Here is a 21,821-nt window from a genome sequence, read left to right on the forward strand (position 1 = left end):
GATGATATTGTAACATGTATCAAATAAAATCAAAGCCGGAGATAGTATTCGCCCATAACGACAGCTTTCCAGTAGGCAATAACAGGTCCCAACGCGCCTTGCAGAGAACAGAAAATGGGGGACACGTTGTTCCAAGAGGGTTTATTCAACGTCAGACCGAGATAATCAACTCATTTTTCCTCTCACTTCCTCTTGACATCCAGGGGAAGGTGTATGACGTGCACGTATAGTCATACGTATCATGCCCATTTATAGGCAGACACTTGAACAGAACATAGATTTCAGACTTTCCACTTCCTGGTCACAAAGTGTGCTGCCAAATGAGTTCTGTTTTACCCACAGACAAAATTCAAACGGTTTTAGAAACTAGAGAGTGTTTTCTATCCAATAGTAATAATAATATGCATATTGTACGAGCAAGAATTGAGTACGAGGCCGTTTAAATTGGGCACGTTTTTCCCCCAAAGTGAAAACAGCACCCCCTGTCCTCATCAGGTTTTAAAACACACCTCACTGTGATGATCAAGTTACATTTACATTTACATTGTAAATGTAAATTTGTTGAAGTTGAAGAAAGAAGTTTAATAACAGGTTGAAACTGAGTGGAAAACATAGTAGTTGTGGATCTTGTTTCAAAGTCAAACACAACGAAATGAACTGTGCTTTGATGATTCATGTGATGATTCATTCAAAACACCCATGAGCATAAGAGCTTATGTATAGGCCTATATGAGCCCAAGCCCCCCCAAAATAAAACTGAATTAAAATAATGATTGATTCTTACTATAAAATTATATAAAATAATTGCACGGGATTTAAGCATATCTTGTCTGCTAAATGAACAAGTCTACAGCCAATGGCATAGCGCTTAGCCAGATAATATACAGTATTCCAACTCTCCTGTTCTTCTGAAATACATTTTCTTCATATTATGTTTATTTAGTCCTGCCTAACATACATAATGTATTTATTGTGATGGTGTATATTAAATTATTTATTACACTTAAAACATGTAGATGTTCCAAAGGCATCAGCAGCTTGTAGGTGTTGAGGCCTGGAGATGTTAAACGTGTTTACCATAAAACTGAAATGAATAGCCCAGGGGTTTATTTGCATAAATCACTGGAAACAACAGGCGCTTATTAGAGACAGGTTTCTATTTGAGCCAGCCGTCTATTTCCTCAATGCACACGCCTTTTGCTCATTTGCATAGTTCATTGTTTAATTATTTTAACATTTTAACAAATGCACTAATATGTTATTATTTACCCGTCACATTTATTTGGTCTTAGTATGCCTTTATTTCAAATAAAAAAATGACTTCCTTGACAGAATAATCTGTTCTTTGACTGTGCATTTTCGGCAGCTGATTTCTTGTGGTCTGTACTCCCGAAGTTAAACACTGTTTTTGTGCTTGCCAGTTAGCAGTTGTCAGCTGTTATTAACAGCCAATGGCTAGCAGCTTCTTACTGGCAAATGATTCATGAATTATTTCATGTATCAAATCAAACATTAAACCTTGTAAATAAATCATTAATTCTCGGTCAATTGCCATGAGACCGGCTGTCTATTGCATGACAATAACCAGCTGACTAAATGTCATGACCTCCACAGCTCGAGGTAAAACATCTTAAAACACTATGGCAATCCTTAGTGAAACACCTAGCAGCCTAATCAAGAGATTTTGGCCTTTTGTGGAGGCTGAAAGAGGCATAGTTCAGACATTATCTGAGAGGAAGTTATGTATCTCTTTATCGAAAGCTTGAGGACTTTCTTTTTTTACAACTTTTACATTTTTCTGATTATTTAATTTTTGAGAAATGTTAAGTGGAACATCTGTTAAACATTTCATTACATTTGAGTGTACAAAACATTTAGCCCTCAGAACAGCCTCAATCCATCAGGGCATGGACTCTACTAGGTGTCGAAAGCATTCCACAGGGATGCTGGCCCATGTTGACTCCAATTCTTTCCACAGTTGTCAAGTTGGCTGGATGTCCTTTGGGTGGTGGAACATTCTTGATACACATGGGAAACTGTTGAGCGTGAAAAACCCAGCAGCGTTTCAGTTCTTGACCCAAACTTATGCTCTTGGCACATACCATACCCCGTTCAAAGGCACTTAAATATTTCTGTCTTGCCCATTCACCCTCTGAATGGCACACATACAAAATCCTTCTTTAACCTGTGTCCTCTCCTTCATCTAAACTGATTGAAGTGGATTTAACAAGTGACATTAATAAGGGATCATAACATTAATCTGGATTCACCTGGTCAGTCTGACATGGAAAGAGCAGGTATCCTTAATGTTTTGTACACTCAGTGTATATCTGGAGTTAAACTGTAAAACTGACAATAATGTATTTTCCCCTAGTACTTCCTGCTCCAGACCAGCTGAATATTGACTCAGTGGACACCACATCAGCTGCTGTTAGCTGGAGCCAGCCACCAGGATTGGACCAAACCCAACATCATTACCAGATCTCTTACCGCTGTCCAGGGACAGAACCACACATCACTACCACATCTTCACACAGCATCACTCTCTCTGATCTGGAACCTGCGACTGAATACTCAGTCACTGTCTGCACTGTGCTGGAAAATGGAAAGCAAAGTCAACTGGTGTTAACAACCCTCACCACAGGTAAGTACCCTACTTAAGTATTAGTTCTGGTTATCAAAATGACTATATGTGATTTCCCCAGATCTCAAAATGCAGTTTGGTGCTGAAATCAATGAATGTTTATAATATCTGAGTTCATGCTTTCTTCTGTTTCTGTGAGTCATCAGTGGTGGGAAAAGTAACCAATTGTCATACTTGAGTAAAAGTAAAGATACCATAATAGAAAATTACTCAAGTAAAGGTGAAAGTCACCCGGTAAAATACTACTTGAGTAAAGTCTAAAAGTATGTGGTTTTAAATATACTCAAGTATCAAAAGTAAAAGTATAATAATTTCACATTCCTTATATTAAGCAAACCAGACGGCACCATTTTTTAATTTTTTAATTTACGGATATCCAGGGGCACACTCCAACACTCAGACATAATTTACAAACTAAGCATTTGAGTTTAGGGCGTCCGCCAGATCAGAGGCAGTAGGGATGACCAGGGATGTTCTCTTGATAAGTGTGTGAATTATAATATTTTTCTGTTTTTCTAAGTATTCGAAATGTAACGAGGACCTTTGTGTATCAGGGAAAATGTATGGAGTAAAAGGTACATTATTTTCTTAAGGAATGTAGTGAAGTAAAAGTAGTCATACATAAATAGTAAAGTACAGATACCCGAAAAACTACTTAAAAGTAGTACTTTCAAGTATTTTTACTTAAGTACTTTACACCACTGTGAGTCATTATGTCAAGGAGTTGATCTGCCTCTGCTTGTTTTAACTTTATCCAAAGTACAGCGTAAAACCCTTGTTATTGTGGAGAGTATTTATAAATCCCAGCGTTCTTTTCATTTATCTGAATTTATGAATATAAATCAAATCAGTTTATTTGTCACGTGTGCCGAATACAACAGTGAAATGCTTACTTACAAGCCCTAACCAACAGTGAAATGTTTAAGTAAAAAATAGATATTAGGTAAATAATAGATAAATAAAAAACAGTACAGTGACAGTGAAAATAACAGTAGCGAGGCTATATACAGGGCTATATACAGGTGGTACCGGTACAGAGGTTAGTCTGGCTAATTGAGGTAATATGTACATGTAGGTATAGTTAAAGTGACTATGCATAGATGATAAACAGAGAATAGCAGCGTAGAAGAGGGAATGGCGGGTTGGGGTTGGCGGAACACAATGCAAATAGTCCGGGTAGCCATTTGATTACCTGTCCAGGAGTCTTATGGCCTATGGCTTGGGGGTAAAAGCTGTAGGGAAGCCTTTTGGTCATAGACTTGGTGCTCCGGTACCGCTTGCCATGCGGTAGTAGAGAGAACAGTCTATGACTAGGGTGGCTGGGATCTTTGACAATTTTTAGGGCCTTCCTCTGACACCGCCTGGTGTAGAGGTCCTGGATGGAAGGCAGCTTAGCCCCAGTGATGTACTGGGCCGTATGTACTACCCTCTGTAGTGCCTTGCGGTCGGAGGCCAAGCAGTTGCCATACCAGGCAGTGATGCAACCAGTCAGGATGCTCTCAATGTTGCAGCTATAGAACCTTTTGAGGATCTCAGGACCCATGCCAAATCGTTTTAGTTTCCTGAGGGGGAATAGGCTTTGTCGTGCCCTCTTCACGACTGTCTTGGTGTGTTTGGACCATTCTAGTTTTTTGGTGATGTGGACACCAAGGAACTTGAAGCTCTCAACCTGCTCCTCTACAGCGCCGTCGATGAGAATGGGGGCGTGCTTGGTCCTCCTTTTCCTGTAGTCCACAATCATCTCCTTTGTCTTGATTACATTAAGGGATAGGTTGTTATTCTGGCACCACCCGGCCAGGTCCCTGACCTCCTCCCTAAAGGCTGTCTCGTCGTTGTCGGTGATCAGGCCTACCACTGTCATCTGCAAACTTAATGATGCTGTTGGTGTCGTGCCTGGCCATGCAGTCGTGGGTGAGCAGGGAGTACAGGAGGGGACTTAGTACGCACCCCTGAGGGGCTCCAGTGTTGAGGATCAGCGTGGCAGATGTGTTGCTACCTACCCTCAACACCTGGGGGCGGCCCGTCAGAAAGTCCAAGCGCGGGACGGCGCTGGAAGAAATGGTGCCGGAATAGCAGAAACACTTCATTTTGTTACAAATCAGCTTCTGTTGTGACTTCTGCTTTAGCTTATTTCTTCCCATATCAAAAGTAATTGCAAGCTGGCTTTTTCTATTTTTTCAACTAATATTCTACTTTTCCTCCTGCAGTTTATTTCTGGAGTTAAACTTTAGCACTGACAGTAATGTATTTTCCCTTAGTACTTCCTGCTCCACACCAGCTGACTGTTGACTCAGTGGACACCACATCAGCTGCTGTTAGCTGGAGCCAGCCACCAGGATTGGACCAAACCCAACATCATTACCAGATCTCCTACCACTGTCCAGGGACAGAACCACACATCACTACCACGTCTTCACACAGCATCACTCTCTCTGACCTGAAACCTGCTACTGAATACTCTGTCACTGTCTGCACTGTGCTGGAAAATGGAAAGCAAAGTGAACTGGTGTCAACAACCTTCACCACAGGTAAGGAAGTAAAATACATCAAGTTTGACACCAGATAATATTTATCAAACCTTAACTAGTTATCAAAAAATATATAAACTAATCCTAATGGATGTATCAGCATGGCATGTAAAGGTACAGTATCTTCCCTGATGAGAAATATGATGCTGAATTCCCCAGATCTCATCATGCATTTTGGTGATCAAATGTATTTATATAGCCCTTCTTACATCAGCTGATATCTCAAAGTGCTGTACAGAAACCCAGCCTAAAACCCCAAACAGCAAGCAATGCAGGTGTAGAAGCACGGTGGCTAGGAAAAACTTCTTAGAAAGGCCAAAACCTAGGAAGAAATCTAGTGAGGAACCAGGCTATGAAGGGTGGCCAGTCCTCTTCTGGCTGTGCCGGGTGGAGATTATAACAGAACATGGCCAAGATGTTCAAAAGTTCATAAATGACCAGCATGGTCAAATAATAATAATCACAGTAGTTATCGAGGGTGCAAGAAGTCAGCACCTCAGGAGTAAATGTCAGTTGGCTTTTCATAGCCGATCATTAAGAGTATCTCTATTGCTCCTGCTGTCTCTAGAGAGTTGAAAACAGCAGGTCTGGGACAGGTAGCACGTCCGGTGAACAGGTCAGGGTTCCATAGCCGCAGGCAGAACAGTTGAAACTGGAGCAGCAGCATGGCCAGGTGGACTGGGGACAGCAAGGAGTCATCATGCCAGGTAGTCCTGAGGCATGGTCCTAGGGCTCAGGTCCTCCAAGAGGGAGAGAGAAAGAAAGAGAGAATTAGAGAGAGCATAATTAAATTCACACAGGACACTGTATAAGACAGGAGAAATACTCCAGATGTAACAGACTGACCCTAGCCCCCCGACACAAACTACTGCAGCATAAATACTGGAGGCTGAGACAGGAGGGGTCAGGAGACACTGTGGCCCCATCCGATGACACCCCGGAAAGGGCCAAACAGGCAGGATATAACCCCACCCACTTTGCCAAAGCACAGCCCCCGCACCACTAGAGGGATAACTTCAACCACCAACTTACCATCCTGAGACAAGGCCGAGTATAGCCCACAAAGATATCAAGTGACGCACCCCTCCTAGGGACGGCATGGAAGAGCACCAGTAAGCCACTGACTCAGCCCCTGTAATAAGGTTAGAGGCAGAGAATCCTAGTGGAGAGAGGGGAACCGGCCAGGCAGAGACAGCAAGGGCGGTTCGTTACTCCAGAGCCTTTCCGTTCACCTTCACACTCCTGGGCCAGACTACACTCAATCATATGACCCACTGAAGAGATGAGTCTTCAGTAAAGACTTAAAGGTTGAGACTGAGTCTGCGTCTCTCACATGGGTAGGCAGACCATTCCATAAAAATGGAGCTCTATAGGAGAAAGCCCTGCCTCCAGCTGTTTGCTTAGAAATTCTAGGGACAATTAGGAGGCCTGCGTATTGTGACCGTAGCGTACGTGTAGGTATGTACGGCAGGACCAAATCGGAAAGATAGATAGGAGCAAGCCCATGTAATGCTTTGTAGGTTAGCAGTAAAACCTTGAAATCAGCCCTTGCCTTAACAGAAAGCCAGTGTAGGGAGGCTAGCCCTGGAGTAATATGATAAAATTTTTGGGTTCTAGTCAGGATTCTAGCAGCCGTATTTAGCACTAACTGAAGTTTATTTAGTGCTTTATCCGGGTAGCCGGAAAGTAGAGCATTGCAGTAGTCTAACCTATAAGTAAAAAAAGCATGGATTAATTTTTCTGCATCATTTTTGGACAGAAAGTTTCTGATTTTTGCAATGTTACGTAGATGGAAAAAAAGCTGTCCTTGAAACAGTCTTCAAATGTGCGTCAAAAGAGGGATCAGGGTCCAGAGTAACGCCGAGGTCCTTCACAGTTTTATTTGAGAAGACTGTACAACCATCAAGATTAATTGTCATATTCAACAGAAGATCTCTTTGTTTCTTGGGACCTAGAACAAGCATCTCTGTTTTGTCCGAGTTTAAATGTAGAAAGTTTGCAGCCATCCACTTCCTTATGTCTGAAACACAGGCTTCTAGCGAGGGCAATTTTGGGGCTTCACCATGTTTCATTGAAATGTACAGCTGCGTGTCATCCGCATAGCAGTGAATGTTAACATTATGTTTTCAAATGACATCCCCAAGAGGTAAAATATATAGTGAAAACAATAGTGGTCCAAAAACGTAACCTTGAGGAACACCGACATTTACAGTTGATTTGTCAGAGGACAAACCATTCACAGAGACAAACTGATATCTTTCCGACAGATAAGATCTAAACCAGGCCAGAACTTGTCCGTGTAGGCCAATTTGGGTTTCCAATCTCTCAAGAAGAATGTGGTGATCGATGGTATCAAAAGCAGCACTAAGGTCTAGGAGCACGAGGACAGATGCAGAGCCTCGGTCTGACGTCATTTACCACCTTCATAAGTGCAGTCTCAGTGCTATGATGGGGTCTAAAACCAGACTGAAGCATTTCATATACATTGTTTGTCTTCAGGAAGGCAGTGAGTTGCTGTGCAACAGCTTTTTAATTTTTTTTTGAGTGAATGGAAGATTCGATATAGGCCGACAGTTTTTCTATTTTCTGCGTCAAGGTTTGGCTTTTTCAAGAGAGGCTTTGTTACTGCCACTTGTAGTGAGTTTGGTACACATCCGCTGGATAGAGAGCCGTTTATTATGTTCAACATAGGAGGGCCAAGCACAGGAAGCAGCTCTTTCAGTAGTTTAGTTGGAATAGGGTCCAGTATGCAGCTTGAAGGTTTAGAGGCCATGATTATTTTCATCATTGTGTCAAGAAATTATAGTACTAAAACACTTGAGTGTCTCTCTTGATCCTAGGTCCTGGCAGAGTTGTGCAGACTCAGGACAGCTGAGCTTTGGAGGAATACGCAGATTTAAAGAGGAGTCCGTAATATGCTTTCTAATGATCATGATCTTTTCCTCAAAGTTCATTAATTTATTACTGCTGAAGTGAAAGCCATCCTCTCATGGGGAATGCTGCTTTTTAGTTAGCTTTGCGACAGTATCAAAAATAAATGTCGGATTCTTCTTATTTTCCTCAATTAAGTTAGAAAAAGGATGATCGAGCAGCAGTGAGGGCTCTTCGATACTGCACGGTACTGTCTTTCCAAGCTAGTTGGAAGACTTCCAGTTTGGTGTGGCGCCATTTCTGTTCAAATTTTCTGGAAGCTTGCTTCAGAGCTCGGGTATTTTCTGTATACCAGGGAGCTAGTTTCTTATGACAAATATTTTTAGTTTTTAGGGGTGCAACTGCATCTAGGGTATTGCGCAAGGTTAAATTGAGTTCCTCAGTTAGGTGGTTTACTGATTTTTGTCCTCTGACGTCCTTGGGTAGGCAAAGGGAGTCTGGAAGGGCATCAAGGAATCTTTGGGTTGTCTGAGAATTTATAGCACGACTTTTGATGCTCCTTGGTTGTGGTCTGAGCAGATTATTTGTTGCGATTGCAAACGTAATAAAATGGTGGTACGATAGTCCAGGATTATGAGGAAAACATTAAGATCCACAACATTTATTCCATGGGACAAAACTAGGTCCAGAGTATGACTGTGACAGTGAGTAGGTCCAGAGACATGTTGGACAAAACCCACTGAGTCGATGATGGCTCCGAAAGCCTTTTGGAGTGGGTCTGTGGACTTTTCCATGGAAATATTTAAATCACCAAAAATTTGAATGTTATCTGTTATGACTACAAGGTCCGATAGGAATTCAGGGAACTCAGTGAGGAACGCTGTATATGGCCCAGGAGGCCTGTAAACAGTAGCTATAAAAAGTGATTGAGTAGGCTGCATAGATTTCATGACTAGAAGCTCAAAAGACGAAAACGTCATTTTTTGGGGGGTCAATTGAAATTTGCTATCGTAAATGTTAGCAACACCTCCGCCTTTGCGGGATGCACGGGGGATATGGTCACTAGTGTAACCAGGGGGTGAGGCCTCATTTAACACAGTAAATTCATCAGGCTTAAGCCATGTTTCAGTCAGGCCAATCACATCAAGATTATGATCAGTGATTAGTTCATTGACTATAACTGCCTTTGAAGTGAGGGATCTAACTTTAAGTAGCCCTATTTTGAGATGTGAGGTATCACGATCTCTTTCAATAATGGCAGGAATGGAGGAGGTCTTTATTCTAGTGAGATTGCTAAAGCGAACACTGCCATGTTTAGTTTTCCTCAACCTAGGTCGAGGCACAGACACGGTCTCAATGGGGATAGCTGAGCTGACTACACTGACTGTGCTAGTGGCAGACTCCACTAAGCTGGCAGGCTGGCTAACAGCCTGCTGCCTGGCCTGCACCCTATTTCATTGTGGAGCTAGAGGAGTTAGAGCCCTGTCTATGTTGGTAGATAAGATGAGAGCTCCCCTCCAGCTAGGGTGGAGTCCATCACTCCTCAGCAGGCCAGGCTTGGTCCTGTTTGTGGGTGAGTCCCAGAAAGAGGGCCAATTATCTACAAATTCTATCTTTTGGGAGGGGCAGAAAACAGTTTTCAACCAGCGATTGAGTTGTGAGACTCTGCTGTAGAGCTCATCAATCCCCCTAACTGGGAGGGGGCCAGAGACAATTACTCGATTCCGACACATCTTTCTAGCTGATTTACACGCTGAAGCTATGTTGTGCTTGGTGACCTCTGACTGTTTCATCCTAACATCGTTGGTGCCGACGTGGATAACAATATCTCTATATTCTCTACACTCGCCAGTTTTAGCCTTAGCCAGCACCATCTTCAGATTAGCCTTAACGTCGGTAGCCCTGCCCCCCTGGTAAACAGTGTATGATCGCTGGATGATTCGTTTTAAGTCTAATACTGCGGGTAATGGAGTCGCCAATGACTAGGGTTTGCAATTTGTCAGAGCTAATGGTGGGAAGCTTCGGCGTCTCAGACCCCGTAACGGGAGGAGTAGAGACCAGAGAAGGCTCGGCCTCAGACTCCAACCCGTTGCTTAATGGGGAGAACCGGTTGAAAGTTTCTGTCGGCTGAATGAGCGACACCAGTTGAGCATTCCTACAGCATTTCCCTCCAGAAGCCATGAGAAAGTTGTCCGGCTGCGGGGACCATGCGAGGGGATTTATACTACTATCTGTACTTACTGGTGGCACAGACGCTGTTTCATCCTTTCCTACACTGAAATTACCCTTGCCTAACGATTGCTTCTGAAGCTGGGCTTGCAGCACAGCTATCCTCGCCATAAGGCGATCGTTCTCCTGTATATTATGAGTACAGCGACTGCAATTAGAAGGCATCATGTTAATGTTACTACTTCGGCTGTTGGAGGTCCTGACGAACCACGTCCAGATAAAGCGTCCGGGGTGAAAAAGTTGAATGAAAAAAAAAAAGTTTATTGAGGGGAAAAACTAAAAATATAAACGGTAATTAAAATGTAAAAACCGTAAAGTTGTCAGGTAGCAAAGTAAGGTGATGAAATTAATAAATGTTTTTGTAGTGTCTGAATTCATGCTTTCTTCCATTAGTGAGTCATTACGTCAATGAGTTGATCTGCCTCTGCTTGCATTAACTTTATCAGTACTACATTATAAAACACTTGTTGTTGTGGAGAGGATTTAGAACTGCAGCGGTTGTTTTGTTTTGTTGCCATGGTGACAACAATGTAGCAGTGGCACAGTGAAGTTGATAAATCAATGCATTCAGTGGATTCTTTTTTTTTACATGACATATCTGCTTTAGTTTATTTCTTCCCTTCCCATTACCCTCGTAAAACTGACTATCCTACGGGTCCTTGACTTCGACAATGTCATTTACAAAATAGCCTCCTACACTCTACTCAGCAAATTGGATGCAGTCTATCACAGCGCCATCCGTTTTATCACCAAAGCCCCATATACTACCCACTACTGCGACCTGTATGCTCTCGTTGGCTGGTCCTCGCTACATATTCCTTGCCAAACCCACTGGCACCAGGTCATCTATAAGTCTTTGCTAGGTAAAGCCCCGCCTTATCTCAGCTCACTGGTCACCATAGCAGCACCCACCCGTAGCATGCGCTCCAGCAGGTATATTTCACTGGTCATCCCCAAAGCCAATCCCTACTTTGGCTGCCTTTTCTTCCAGTTCTCTGCTGCCAATGACTGGAACGAATTGCAAAAATGACTGAAGTTATATCTCCCTCACTGACTTTAAGCATCAGCTGTCAGAGCAGCTTACCGATCGCTGCAGCTGTACACAGCCCATCTGTAAATAGCCCATCCAACCAACTACCTACCTCATCCCATATTTGTTTTTGTTTTTCTGCTCTTTTGCACACCAGTATTTCTACTTGCACATCCTCATCTGCACATATATCACTCCTGTGTTAATTGCTAATTTGTAATTACTTCGCCACTATGGCCTATTTATTGCCTTACCTCCTTACTTCATTTGCACACACTGTACAGTCATGGCCAAAAGTTTTGAGAATGACACAAATATACATTTTCACAAAGTCTGCTGCCTCAGTTTGTATGATGGCAATTTTCATATACTCCAGAATGTTATGAAGAGTGATCAGATGAATTGCAATTAATTGCAAAGTCCCTCTTGCCATGCAAATGAACTGAATCCCCCCCCCCAAAAAAATCCACTGCATTTCTGCAGAAGGCTTCAGGGCGCCCAAGAAAGTCCAGCAAGCGCTAGGACCGTCTCCTAAAGTTTATTCAGCTGCGGGATCGGGGCACCAGTACAGAGCTTGCTCAGGAATGGCAGCAGGCAGGTGTGAGTGCATCTGCACGCACAGTGAGGCAAAGACTTTTGGAGGATGGGCTGGTGTCAAGAAGGACAGCAAAGAAGCCACTTCTCTCCAGGAAAAACATCAGGGACAGACTGATATTCTGCAAAAGGTACAGGGATTGGACTGCTGAGGACTGGGGTAAAGTCATTTTCTCTGATGAATCCCCTTTCCGATTGTTTGGGGCATCCGGAAAATAGCTTGTCCGGAGAAGACAAGGTGAGCGCTACCATCAGTCCTGTGTCATGCCAACAGTAAAGCATCCTGAGACCATTCATGTGTGGGGTTGCTTCTCAGCCAAGGGAGTGGGCTCACTCACAATTTTGCCTAAGAACACAGCCATGAATTTAGATTGGTACCAACACATCCTCTGAGAGCAACTTCTCCCAACCATCCAGGATCAGTCTGGTGACGAACAATGCCTTTTCCAGCATGATGGAGCACCTTGCCATAAGGCAAAAGTGATAACTAAGTGGCTCGGGCAACAAAACATCGATATGTTGGGTCCATGGCCAGGAAACTCCCCAGACCTTAATCCCATTGAGAATTTGTGGTGAATCCTCAAGAGGCGGGTGGACAAACAAAAACCCACAAATTCTGACAAACTCCAAGCATTGATTATGCAAGAATGAGCTGCCATCAGTCAGGATGTGGCCCAGAAGTTAATTGACAGCATGCCAGGGCGGATTTCAGACGTCTTGAAAAAGAAGGGTCAACACTGCAGATATTGACTCTTTGTATCAACTTCATGTAATTGTCAATAAAATCCGTTGACACTTATGAAATGCTTGTAATTATACTTCAGTATTCCATAGTAACATCTGACAAAAATATCTAAAGACACTGAAGCAGTAAACTTTGTGGAAATTAATATTTGTGTCATTCTCAAAACTTTTGGCCACGACTGTATACAGATTTTTCTATTGAGTTATTGACTGTTTTTTTATCCCATTGTTTTTGTCTTACTGCTTTGCAGATCACAGTTGTAAAGGAGAACTTGTTCTCAACTGGCCTACCTGGTTAAATATAGGTGAAATAAAAAAATGAATAAAAAATATCGAAAGGAATTGCAAACTGACCTTTTCTACTTTTAAACTACTATTCTACTTTCCCTCCTGTAATATATTTCTGGAGTTAAACTGTAACACTGACAATAATGTATTTTCTCTTAGTACTTCCTGCTCCAGACCAGCTGACTGTTGACTCAGTGGACACCACATCAGCTATTGTTAGCTGGAGCCATCCACCAGGATTGGACCAAACCCAACATCATTACCAGATCTCCTACCACTGTCCAGGGACAGAACCACACATCACCTCCACATCTTCACCCAGCATCACTCTTCCTGACCTGCAATGTGTCACTCAGTACTCTGTCACTGTCTGCACTGTGCTGGAAAATGGAAAGCAAAGTCAACTGGTGTCAACAAACCTCACCACAAGTAAGGAAGTACCCTACTTAAGTATTGTGCCTGGTGTCAAAGTTTATTAAACTTGAACTAGTTCTAAAAATGAATATGAAATAGTCATAATGAATGTGTCAGCATGGGATGTTCATGCTTGTTTCTGTTCCTGTGAGTCATTATGTCAATGAGTTGCCTCTGCTTGCTTTAACTTTAGAGGATTTACAGTGCATTAGGAAAATATTCAGACCCCTTGACTTTTTCCACATTTTGTTGCGTTACTGCCTTATCCAGCCTTATTCATCAATCTACACACAATAACCAATATTGACTAATTGAAAACAGGTTTAGAAATTGTTGCAAATGTATAAAAAATATAAAACCTTATTTAAATAAGTATTCAGACCTTTTGCTATGAGACTCGAAATTGAGCTCAGGTGCCATGAGGTTAATATTGAGACTACCTGCCTCTACCTTACCTCTACTGTGCCCTCCGTAGTTATTGCTTGACTGTCAAGCATGTTTTCTTCTTTTGACTCTGTGCTCCAAAAGTTTGGCTTTAAAATCATGACTATGAGGTTAAAGTGCAAATCTTCAGCTTTAAGTTGAAGGTATTTTCATCCATATCGGGTTAGAAATAACAGCGTAATGTGTAATAAAGTAGTGAAAAGTTTAGTTCTCAGAATATCAGGCGCGGGCTGAAAATCTACGTTTTTACATTGCATTTTTTAGGGGGCATGAGAATAAATGAGGAGGAAACTCAAATGAACTTTGAGCGCTTTAATTCGAATTTTTACGTTGCAAACAGTAACAATTATTTTTCATGCCATGAAAAGTAGCGGATCTGACCAAATAGGTTCTGGAACACATCAGTCCAAAACTGAAAGGTGCCGGATCCTGTTCCCGCAGGATCCAGCTCAAATTAAACACTGATACAGTAAAACACATTAACACATTACCAAAGATCTGACTTTAATAACTTGTGATTCAGTACATTTTCAGTGGTGGAAGAGACCCTCCAGAGTTGCTGCAGTGTGTGTTCTACTGGCTGTCATCATAGGCCTGTGGGATTCCTGTAAGTTAATGTTTTTTTATTAAACATTTGTAGTCAATGTTGTGATAGTTACACATTTTGATTTACTTTTCCCTTTTACAGATGCAACTGCAGAGCGAGACCATCTACAGAATAGTCTAAATACCAGGACTACAGCGAGAGACCAGCTACAGAATAGTCTAAATACCAGGACTACAGCGAGAGACCAGCTACAGAATAGTCTAAATACCAGGACTACAGAGAGAGACCAGCTACAGAATAGTCTAAATACCAGGACCACTGAGAGAGACCAGCTACAGAATAGTCTAAATACCAGGACCACAGAGAGAGACCAGCTACAGAATAGTCTAAATACCAGGACCACAGAGAGAGACCAGCTACAGAATAGTCTAAATACCAGGACCACTGAAGTAGACACGTTGATGAAGAGTCTAAACACTACAACTATGGAGCGTGACCAGCTACAGGAGGAGATAGAAAGACTGAACTGGGAGAACAAAGGTAAATGTGTGCAAAGGGCCCCCTTTTTATTTGCTTGCTGATCCATAGTTTCTGTAGTTGTCCTGTTTTCTCACACACAAGCATATTCAATAAGTAGTATTTGCCATGGCCATTAGGACCAGAAACAAATTAAATTGACGGGAGCTGTGTTTTGCCTTTGCGCTCAACACACATCACAGGAGATCAGAGGTCATCAGAACTACCTAGATCTCAGATACTTTTATTTTTTAGGGGGTAGATCAGCTTTATTGTTGCAGATAGATTGTGGCTTCCATTAATGTAATTAATGGTTAATTTGTGGAATTTCTTTCCTTCTTAATGCATTTGAGCCAATCAGTTGTGTTGTGACAAGGTAGGGAGGTATACAGAAGAAAGCCCTATTTGGTAAAAGACCAAGTCTATATTATGGCAAGAACAGCTCAAATAAGCAAAGAGAAACCACAGTCCATCATTACTTTAAAGAATCTCAAATATAAAATATATTTTGATTTGTTTAATACTTTTTTGGTTACTACATGAAACCATGTGTTATTTCATAGTTTTGATGTCTTCACTATTATTCTACAATGTAGAAAATAGTAAAAATAAAGAAAAACCCTTGAATGAGTAGGTGTGTCCAAACCTTTGACCAGTAGTATATATATTTAAAAATATATGTTTTCCTTATTAATTCCGCTATCCCAACCGCCCATCCCCTAATTGTTGTAAACGAATGGACAACAACACTTAGGCTTCTACTTCCAGCTTGTACATACTATATACATTTTATGGACAGAGTATATTTTACAATAATTATAATTTGCTTGTTTTTAGTCCCATCCTTCAGCTCCACTCAACACCTCCCATCTATATCTGAACACCATCCAGTTTTGATTTATATTTGCCATATATTTTTCAACTGTGCTGTGATGTTTCACAAACATCTGGAACCTTTCTAGTCTCATAGAGTCCACATATTGTAACATTAAAGTAAACATTTTTTGCTAGGAGTATTATTATATTATTGATCGATTGACTATGACTTTTTAAATCACCCAACAGTGCTATTTGCAGAGTTAGCTCCAGGTAAATGTTGCAATTCTTCAGTCATTCCTGAACCTGCGACCAAAAACAAGCTACATATGGACAGTACCAAAACAATTGATCTAATGAGTCTTTCTCTAAGCAGCAAAATCTGGAGCTGGGATGGTTGTATCGCCCCCATATACAATGCATTCAGAAAGTATTCATACCCCTTCACTTTTTCACATTTTATTAAGTTACAGCCTTATTCTAAAATGGATTTTAGAATGGATATCCTCATCAATCTACACACAATACCCCATAATGACAAAGCAAAAGTTTTTTTTTTGTGTGTGTGCAAATGTCATAAAAAACAGATACCTTGTTGACTTAGCCTCTGAAGGATCGGAACCTTTTTTTCAATTTTCGCCTAGAATGACATACCCAAATCTAACTGCCTGCAGCTCAGGACCTGAAGCAAGGATATGCATATTCTTGATACCATTTGAACGGAAACACTTTGAAGTTTGTGGAAATGTGAAAGGAATGTAGGAGAATATAACACAATAGATCTGGTAAAAGATAATACAAAGAAAAAAACGTTAGTTTTTTCGATCTTTATAATGCAATGAAATGCAAATATATGACTAAGGAATATAGGCGCAGTTTAGATTTTGGCCACTAGATGGCAGCAGTGTATGTGCAAAGAATTAGACTGATCCAATGATCCATTGCATTTCTGTTCAAAATGTTGTATCAAGACTGCCCAAATGTGCTTAATTGGTTTATGAATACATTTAAGTTAATAACTGTGCACTCTCCTCAAACAATAGCATGGTATTTTTTCACTGTAATAGCTACTGTAAATTGGACAGTGAAGTTAGATCAACAATAATTTAAGCTTTCTGCCAATATCAGATATGTCTATGTCCTGGAAAATGTTCTTGTTACTTACAATATCATGCTAATCACATTAGCCTACATTAGCTCAACTGTCCCGCCGGGGGGGGGGCGACACCGATCCTGTAGAGGATAACTATTCAGACCCTTAGCTATGAGAATTGAAATTGAGCTCAGTGCATCCTGCTTCCATTGATCATCCTTGAGATGTTTCAACAACTTGATTGGAGTCCACCTGTGGTAAATTCCATTGATTGAAGCGTACCAACAAGTTTCAGCAGCATTTGAAGGTCCCCAAGTACACAGTCGCCTCCATCATTCTTAAATGGAAGAAGTTTGGATAAACCAAGACTCTTCCTAGAGCTGGTCGCCCAGCCAAACTGAGCAATCAGGGGAGAATGGCCTTGGTCAGGGAGGTGAACAAGAACCCGATGGTCACTCTGACAGAGCTCCAGAGTTCCTCTGTGGAGATGGGAGAACCTTCCAGAAGGACAACTATCTCTGCAGTTGTCCACCAATTAGGCCTTTATGGTAGAGTGGCCAGACGGAAGACACTCCTCAGTAAAAGGCACATGACAGCCTGCTTGGATTTTGTCAAAAGGCTCCTAAAGGACTCTGACCATGAAACCTAGATTGAACTCTTTAGCCTGAATGCCAAGCGTCATGTCTGGAGGAAACCAGGCACCATCCCTACGGTGAAGCATGGTGGAGGCAGCATCATGCTGTGGGGATGTTTTTCAGCGGCAGGGACTGGGAGACTAGTCAGGATCGAGGGAAAGATGAACAGAGCAAAGTACAGAGGGATCCTTGATGCAAACATGTTCCAGAGTGCTCAGGACCTCAGACTGGGGGCGAAGGTTCACCTTCCAACAGGACAACGACCCTAAGCACACAGCCAAGAAAACGCAGGAGTGGCTTCGGGACAAGTCTCTGAATGTCCTTGAGTGGCCCAGCCAGTGCCCGGACTTAAACCCGATCGAACATCTCTGGAGAGACCTTAAAATAGCTTTGCGGCGATGCTCCCCATCCAAACTAACAGAGCTTGAGAGGATCTGCAGAGAAGAATGGAAGAAACTCTCCAAATACAGGTGTGCCAAGCTTGTAGCGTCATACCCAAGAAGACTCAAGGCTGTAATCACTGCCAAATGTGCTTCAACAAAGTACTGAGTAAAGTGTCTGAATACTTATGTAAATGTAATATTTCAGTTTTTTATTTTTAATACATTTGCAAAAAAAATGTTTAAAGTTTGCTTTGTCATTATGGGGTATTGTGTGTGGATTGATGACGGGGGGAACATTTCTTTTAAACATTAAACACTTTCCGAATGCACTGTATATAACATTCTATTGGTTGCACGAATGTTGTGTAATAATTAAAACTTTAAAACGTTTTTTTTAAATCCAGGGTCGTTTTGTGTATCAGTTCATAAACCATGTACCATGGAATCGGTACATCAAAAATCTCTTCCCAACGTTGGTTTTAATTTTGAGTAGAACAGACATTTCAATATATTTCTGTTAGCTGCATGTGTAACACGTCTACCAGTCCTATTTCTATAATGTATAAAGATTATACTGCTTTACATTTTTTTTACAAAAATATAGTGTTTTTAATCAATTAGTATATTGGAGTTTAACCATAATATTTGGATTAAACTGAAATTGCAACCAACTTTCTATGGCTTGTTTAAAAAATAGCGATATTTTGGGGATCATTTCATTTAAAAATAACCAAAGTGAGAGGTTGTAATCTGAATAAAGGGAAAAATGCCATTGTTGAACATGAGGTGTGACATTTTTACTAATTTGCTGGAGAACCAGTTCAGATTTAAGTATAACTTTAGTATGGCTGAAGCCTTTAGTGAGAGGTTTAATGTTTTTCATATTTAATAATTTCTGTTTCCCAAATTCATATTAATTATATAAATAGGCCCCTGTCAAAGATAGTAAATGTCAAACTTCTAGGGTCCTGTCCTGAAGGATGGAGAAGGTTTGGCTGCAGATGTTACTACCTCTCTACTGAGAAGAAAACCTGGAATGAGAGCAGACAGGACTGTCTGGAGAGAGGAGCAGACCTGGTGATCATTAACAGTGAAGAGGAACAGGTGAGAGACAGACAGAGAGAGCTACTTTATTTATTAGTCCATCATGTGTTATTAACAATGCTTTTCCTGTTCCTCAACAGACATTCATCAATGGGTTTAAATCAGTCAGTTATGTCTGGATTGGTTTGACTGATTCTGTTACTGAGGGGACCTGGAAATGGGTTGACGGCAACCCACTGACCACCCCAAGGTAAGAGACTACTGCTCTAATAACACTGACCACAGTGGAAGGTGTAGGACTGATTATCTGTGTTGTTCATACTCTAGGTTCTGAGAGAGTGATCAGTCTAACTCTGTGTTGTTCATACTCTAGGTTCTGAGAGAGTGGTCAGTCTAACTCTGTGTTGTTCATACTCTAGGTTCTGAGAGAGTGGTCAGTCTAACTCTGTGTTGTTCATACTCTAGGTTCTGAGAGAGTGGTCAGTCTAACTCTGTGTTGTTCATACTCTAGGTTCTGAGAGAGTGGTCAGACTAACTCTGTGTTGTTCATACTCTAGGTTCTGAGAGAGTGGTCAGTCTAACTCTGTGTTGTTCATACTCTAGGTTCTGAGAGAGTGGTCAGTCTAACTCTATGTTGTTCATACTCTAGCTTCTGAGAGAGTGGTCAGTCTATCTCTGTGTTGTTCATACTCTAGGTTCTGAGAGAGTGGTCAGTCCAACTCTGTGTTGTTCATACTCTAGGTTCTGAGAGAGTGACCAGTGTAACTCTGTGTTGTTCATACTCTAGGTTCTGAGAGAGTGGTCAGTCTAACTCTGTGTTGTTCATACTCTAGGTTCTGAGAGAGTGACCAGTGTAACTCTGTGTTGTTCATACTCTAGGTTCTGAGAGAGTGGTCAGTCTAACTCTGTGTTGTTCATACTCTAGGTTCTGAGAGAGTGGTCAGTCTACTCTGTGTTGTTTCTACTGCAGGTATTGGTGGAGTGGAGAGCCTGGTGGTGGTACGTACCAGAACTGTGGGGAAATCTATTACATATCATCAGGCCAAGGAGTATGGAGGGATTTGGGATGTTCGTTTTCACAAGAATGGATCTGTGAGAAATAGTCTTCTCATAGTTACTTTCTCTGCACTGCTGATTAATGAACTCTCTACTGTATGTTAATGATGGTCTGAAGACTGGTGGGATTTGATAGAATGGTACTCTGAACTACAGGTAGGAGAGAAACGAACACATGCACACATTCAGACACACACACACGAAAACACTGATCCCTCTTGGGCCAAGAGCTGACACTGATTTTTGAAGTCGCAGGTTTGGCTACCGCGTCACGTGACCAGGAGCAACATGACTGACTAATGTCTGCTGCACAAGCTGACACGCAATCATGTATTCATACTGTGTGTCAAACAATGTGTATAAATAGGGGTATAACATCTGGAATCTACAAGGACAAGACACCTCTCTCACACCTCTACATTTTAAAGGTCTACTCCTAAACTTGAAGAAAGAAAAACTGGTGTAAATATGACGTTGTGCCTTTTAAGACAGAGTGAATGTTACTGTTTACATTTGAACTCATATTTTGTTAACTTCCTCTCCGTGGAGGCAGCACCAGAATGAAGGGTTGGATCATAAATAATCATCAGTTATCAAAACAGTGTCAGGTTTTGTTACTAAACTAACTGGGACTAATCATTGACTACAGTAGGACAGGTTGCAATGCCAGTGCAACAAACAAGTCACGACCCCTGGTGACCTTTAATACAGGTAGTGATTAGATTCAACTGTTTTGAAAAGTAGATATTATTTAGCAAGTGAATCTAGTTGTTTAATGGTTGTATTATATTTCAGAGAGGGAGAGAGAGAATCCCAAATGATACCCTATCCCTTTGTAGTGCATTCCTTTTGGTGAGTAGTGCACTATAAAGGGAATGGGGTGTCATTTGGGATTCTCTCACAGCCAGAGAGTTAGGCAGAATACAGCTTACTCACGACTCACCGTGGCCAAATGGAGGCCTGTTGAGACTCTTCAGTTGGCCATCCCAAGAGCTCGGTGACAAAATCACGACAAAGGAAAACAAAAAGGCTATCCAAACCAAACCAACCTGGTTGGGAGGCTACTTTCATATAGCTTCTCTGATCAGTGATCACCTGTCAATCATCCACACCTGAGAGCAACAGGGTTGGGGTCAATTCCATTTCAAAAAGGAAACACCACGTGTACGTTTAACCATTTATTAGAAAAGATTACATTGCATAGTTCATACAAATATTTACACATGTTAAGTTTGCTGAAAATAAACACAGTTGACAGTGAGAGGACGTTTCTTTTTTTGCTGAGTTTATGAGCAGTTTGGGTGCGACCGCAGCATGTGATCTCCTGTGTTTACAATCGGCAAGCATTTAGCTATGTGGGAATTGCAGGGAGGAACAGAGAATGGTGGCGATATCAGCTCTCTTCATCTGCACAGATGAGCTAAATTACTTTTTACAACTGTTCCTCTGCCCTGTTTCTGCACATCTGTTAACTGTCACATAGATAAGAGGATGTCCTTTCTACAATAGGAGAGAGCCAACTCTGTTCGTTGGGCTTTCCAACTCTGAACTATTTCAGTGATTGTTGATTGCTCCATGTTTGTAAATCTTATAATAAAGTTGCTGTTAGAAGAAATCTACAGTCTCTTTCTTCTTTAGAATGTCCACCAGACAGGTGCAGCAAGAGACACCAGCGCATGCTTGCGCGTGACATCGGGCATCGAGGCCGCATGTGTAGAACTGGTCTGTAGAATAGACCACATGTAAGTACAGTGTGAATCCAATTGGAAACAATATCCGCTGATGCGATCAACTGATGTCACCACACTCGGGTTTCTTTTATGAACTGGCTTCACTTCATATCCATTCAGTCAATTCAAGAAATTAACAGAAATTCCTATTCAACATTGTTTCTCAAAGACAACTCAACTCCAAATTCCAATTCCATCATTCTCATTACATAGAC

The 21,821-nt window shown here is 41.5% G+C and overlaps 1 protein-coding gene across 2 annotated transcripts in view; it reads left to right on the plus strand.

Moving 5' to 3' along the window:
* Window positions 1-21,491, plus strand: part of LOC139579465 (receptor-type tyrosine-protein phosphatase H-like) — a 32,548-nt gene extending 11,057 nt beyond the window's left edge. For both annotated transcript variants that reach the window (XM_071408165.1, XM_071408164.1), the window contains 8 exons: window positions 2,375-2,644; window positions 4,903-5,172; window positions 13,088-13,357; window positions 14,310-14,393; window positions 14,475-14,873; window positions 18,741-18,880; window positions 18,961-19,070; window positions 19,791-21,491. In XM_071408165.1, coding sequence (XP_071264266.1) covers window positions 2,375-2,644; window positions 4,903-5,172; window positions 13,088-13,357; window positions 14,310-14,393; window positions 14,475-14,873; window positions 18,741-18,880; window positions 18,961-19,070; window positions 19,791-19,923 — 1,676 coding nt within the window. In that variant the 3' untranslated portion in view covers window positions 19,924-21,491. The remainder of the gene's footprint in view (window positions 1-2,374; window positions 2,645-4,902; window positions 5,173-13,087; window positions 13,358-14,309; window positions 14,394-14,474; window positions 14,874-18,740; window positions 18,881-18,960; window positions 19,071-19,790) is intronic.
* The last annotated feature ends 330 nt before the right edge of the window (window positions 21,492-21,821 follow it).

The sequence above is a fragment of the Salvelinus alpinus genome, chromosome 6, assembly GCF_045679555.1.
Source record: "Salvelinus alpinus chromosome 6, SLU_Salpinus.1, whole genome shotgun sequence".
Taxonomy (NCBI): domain Eukaryota; kingdom Metazoa; phylum Chordata; class Actinopteri; order Salmoniformes; family Salmonidae; genus Salvelinus; species Salvelinus alpinus.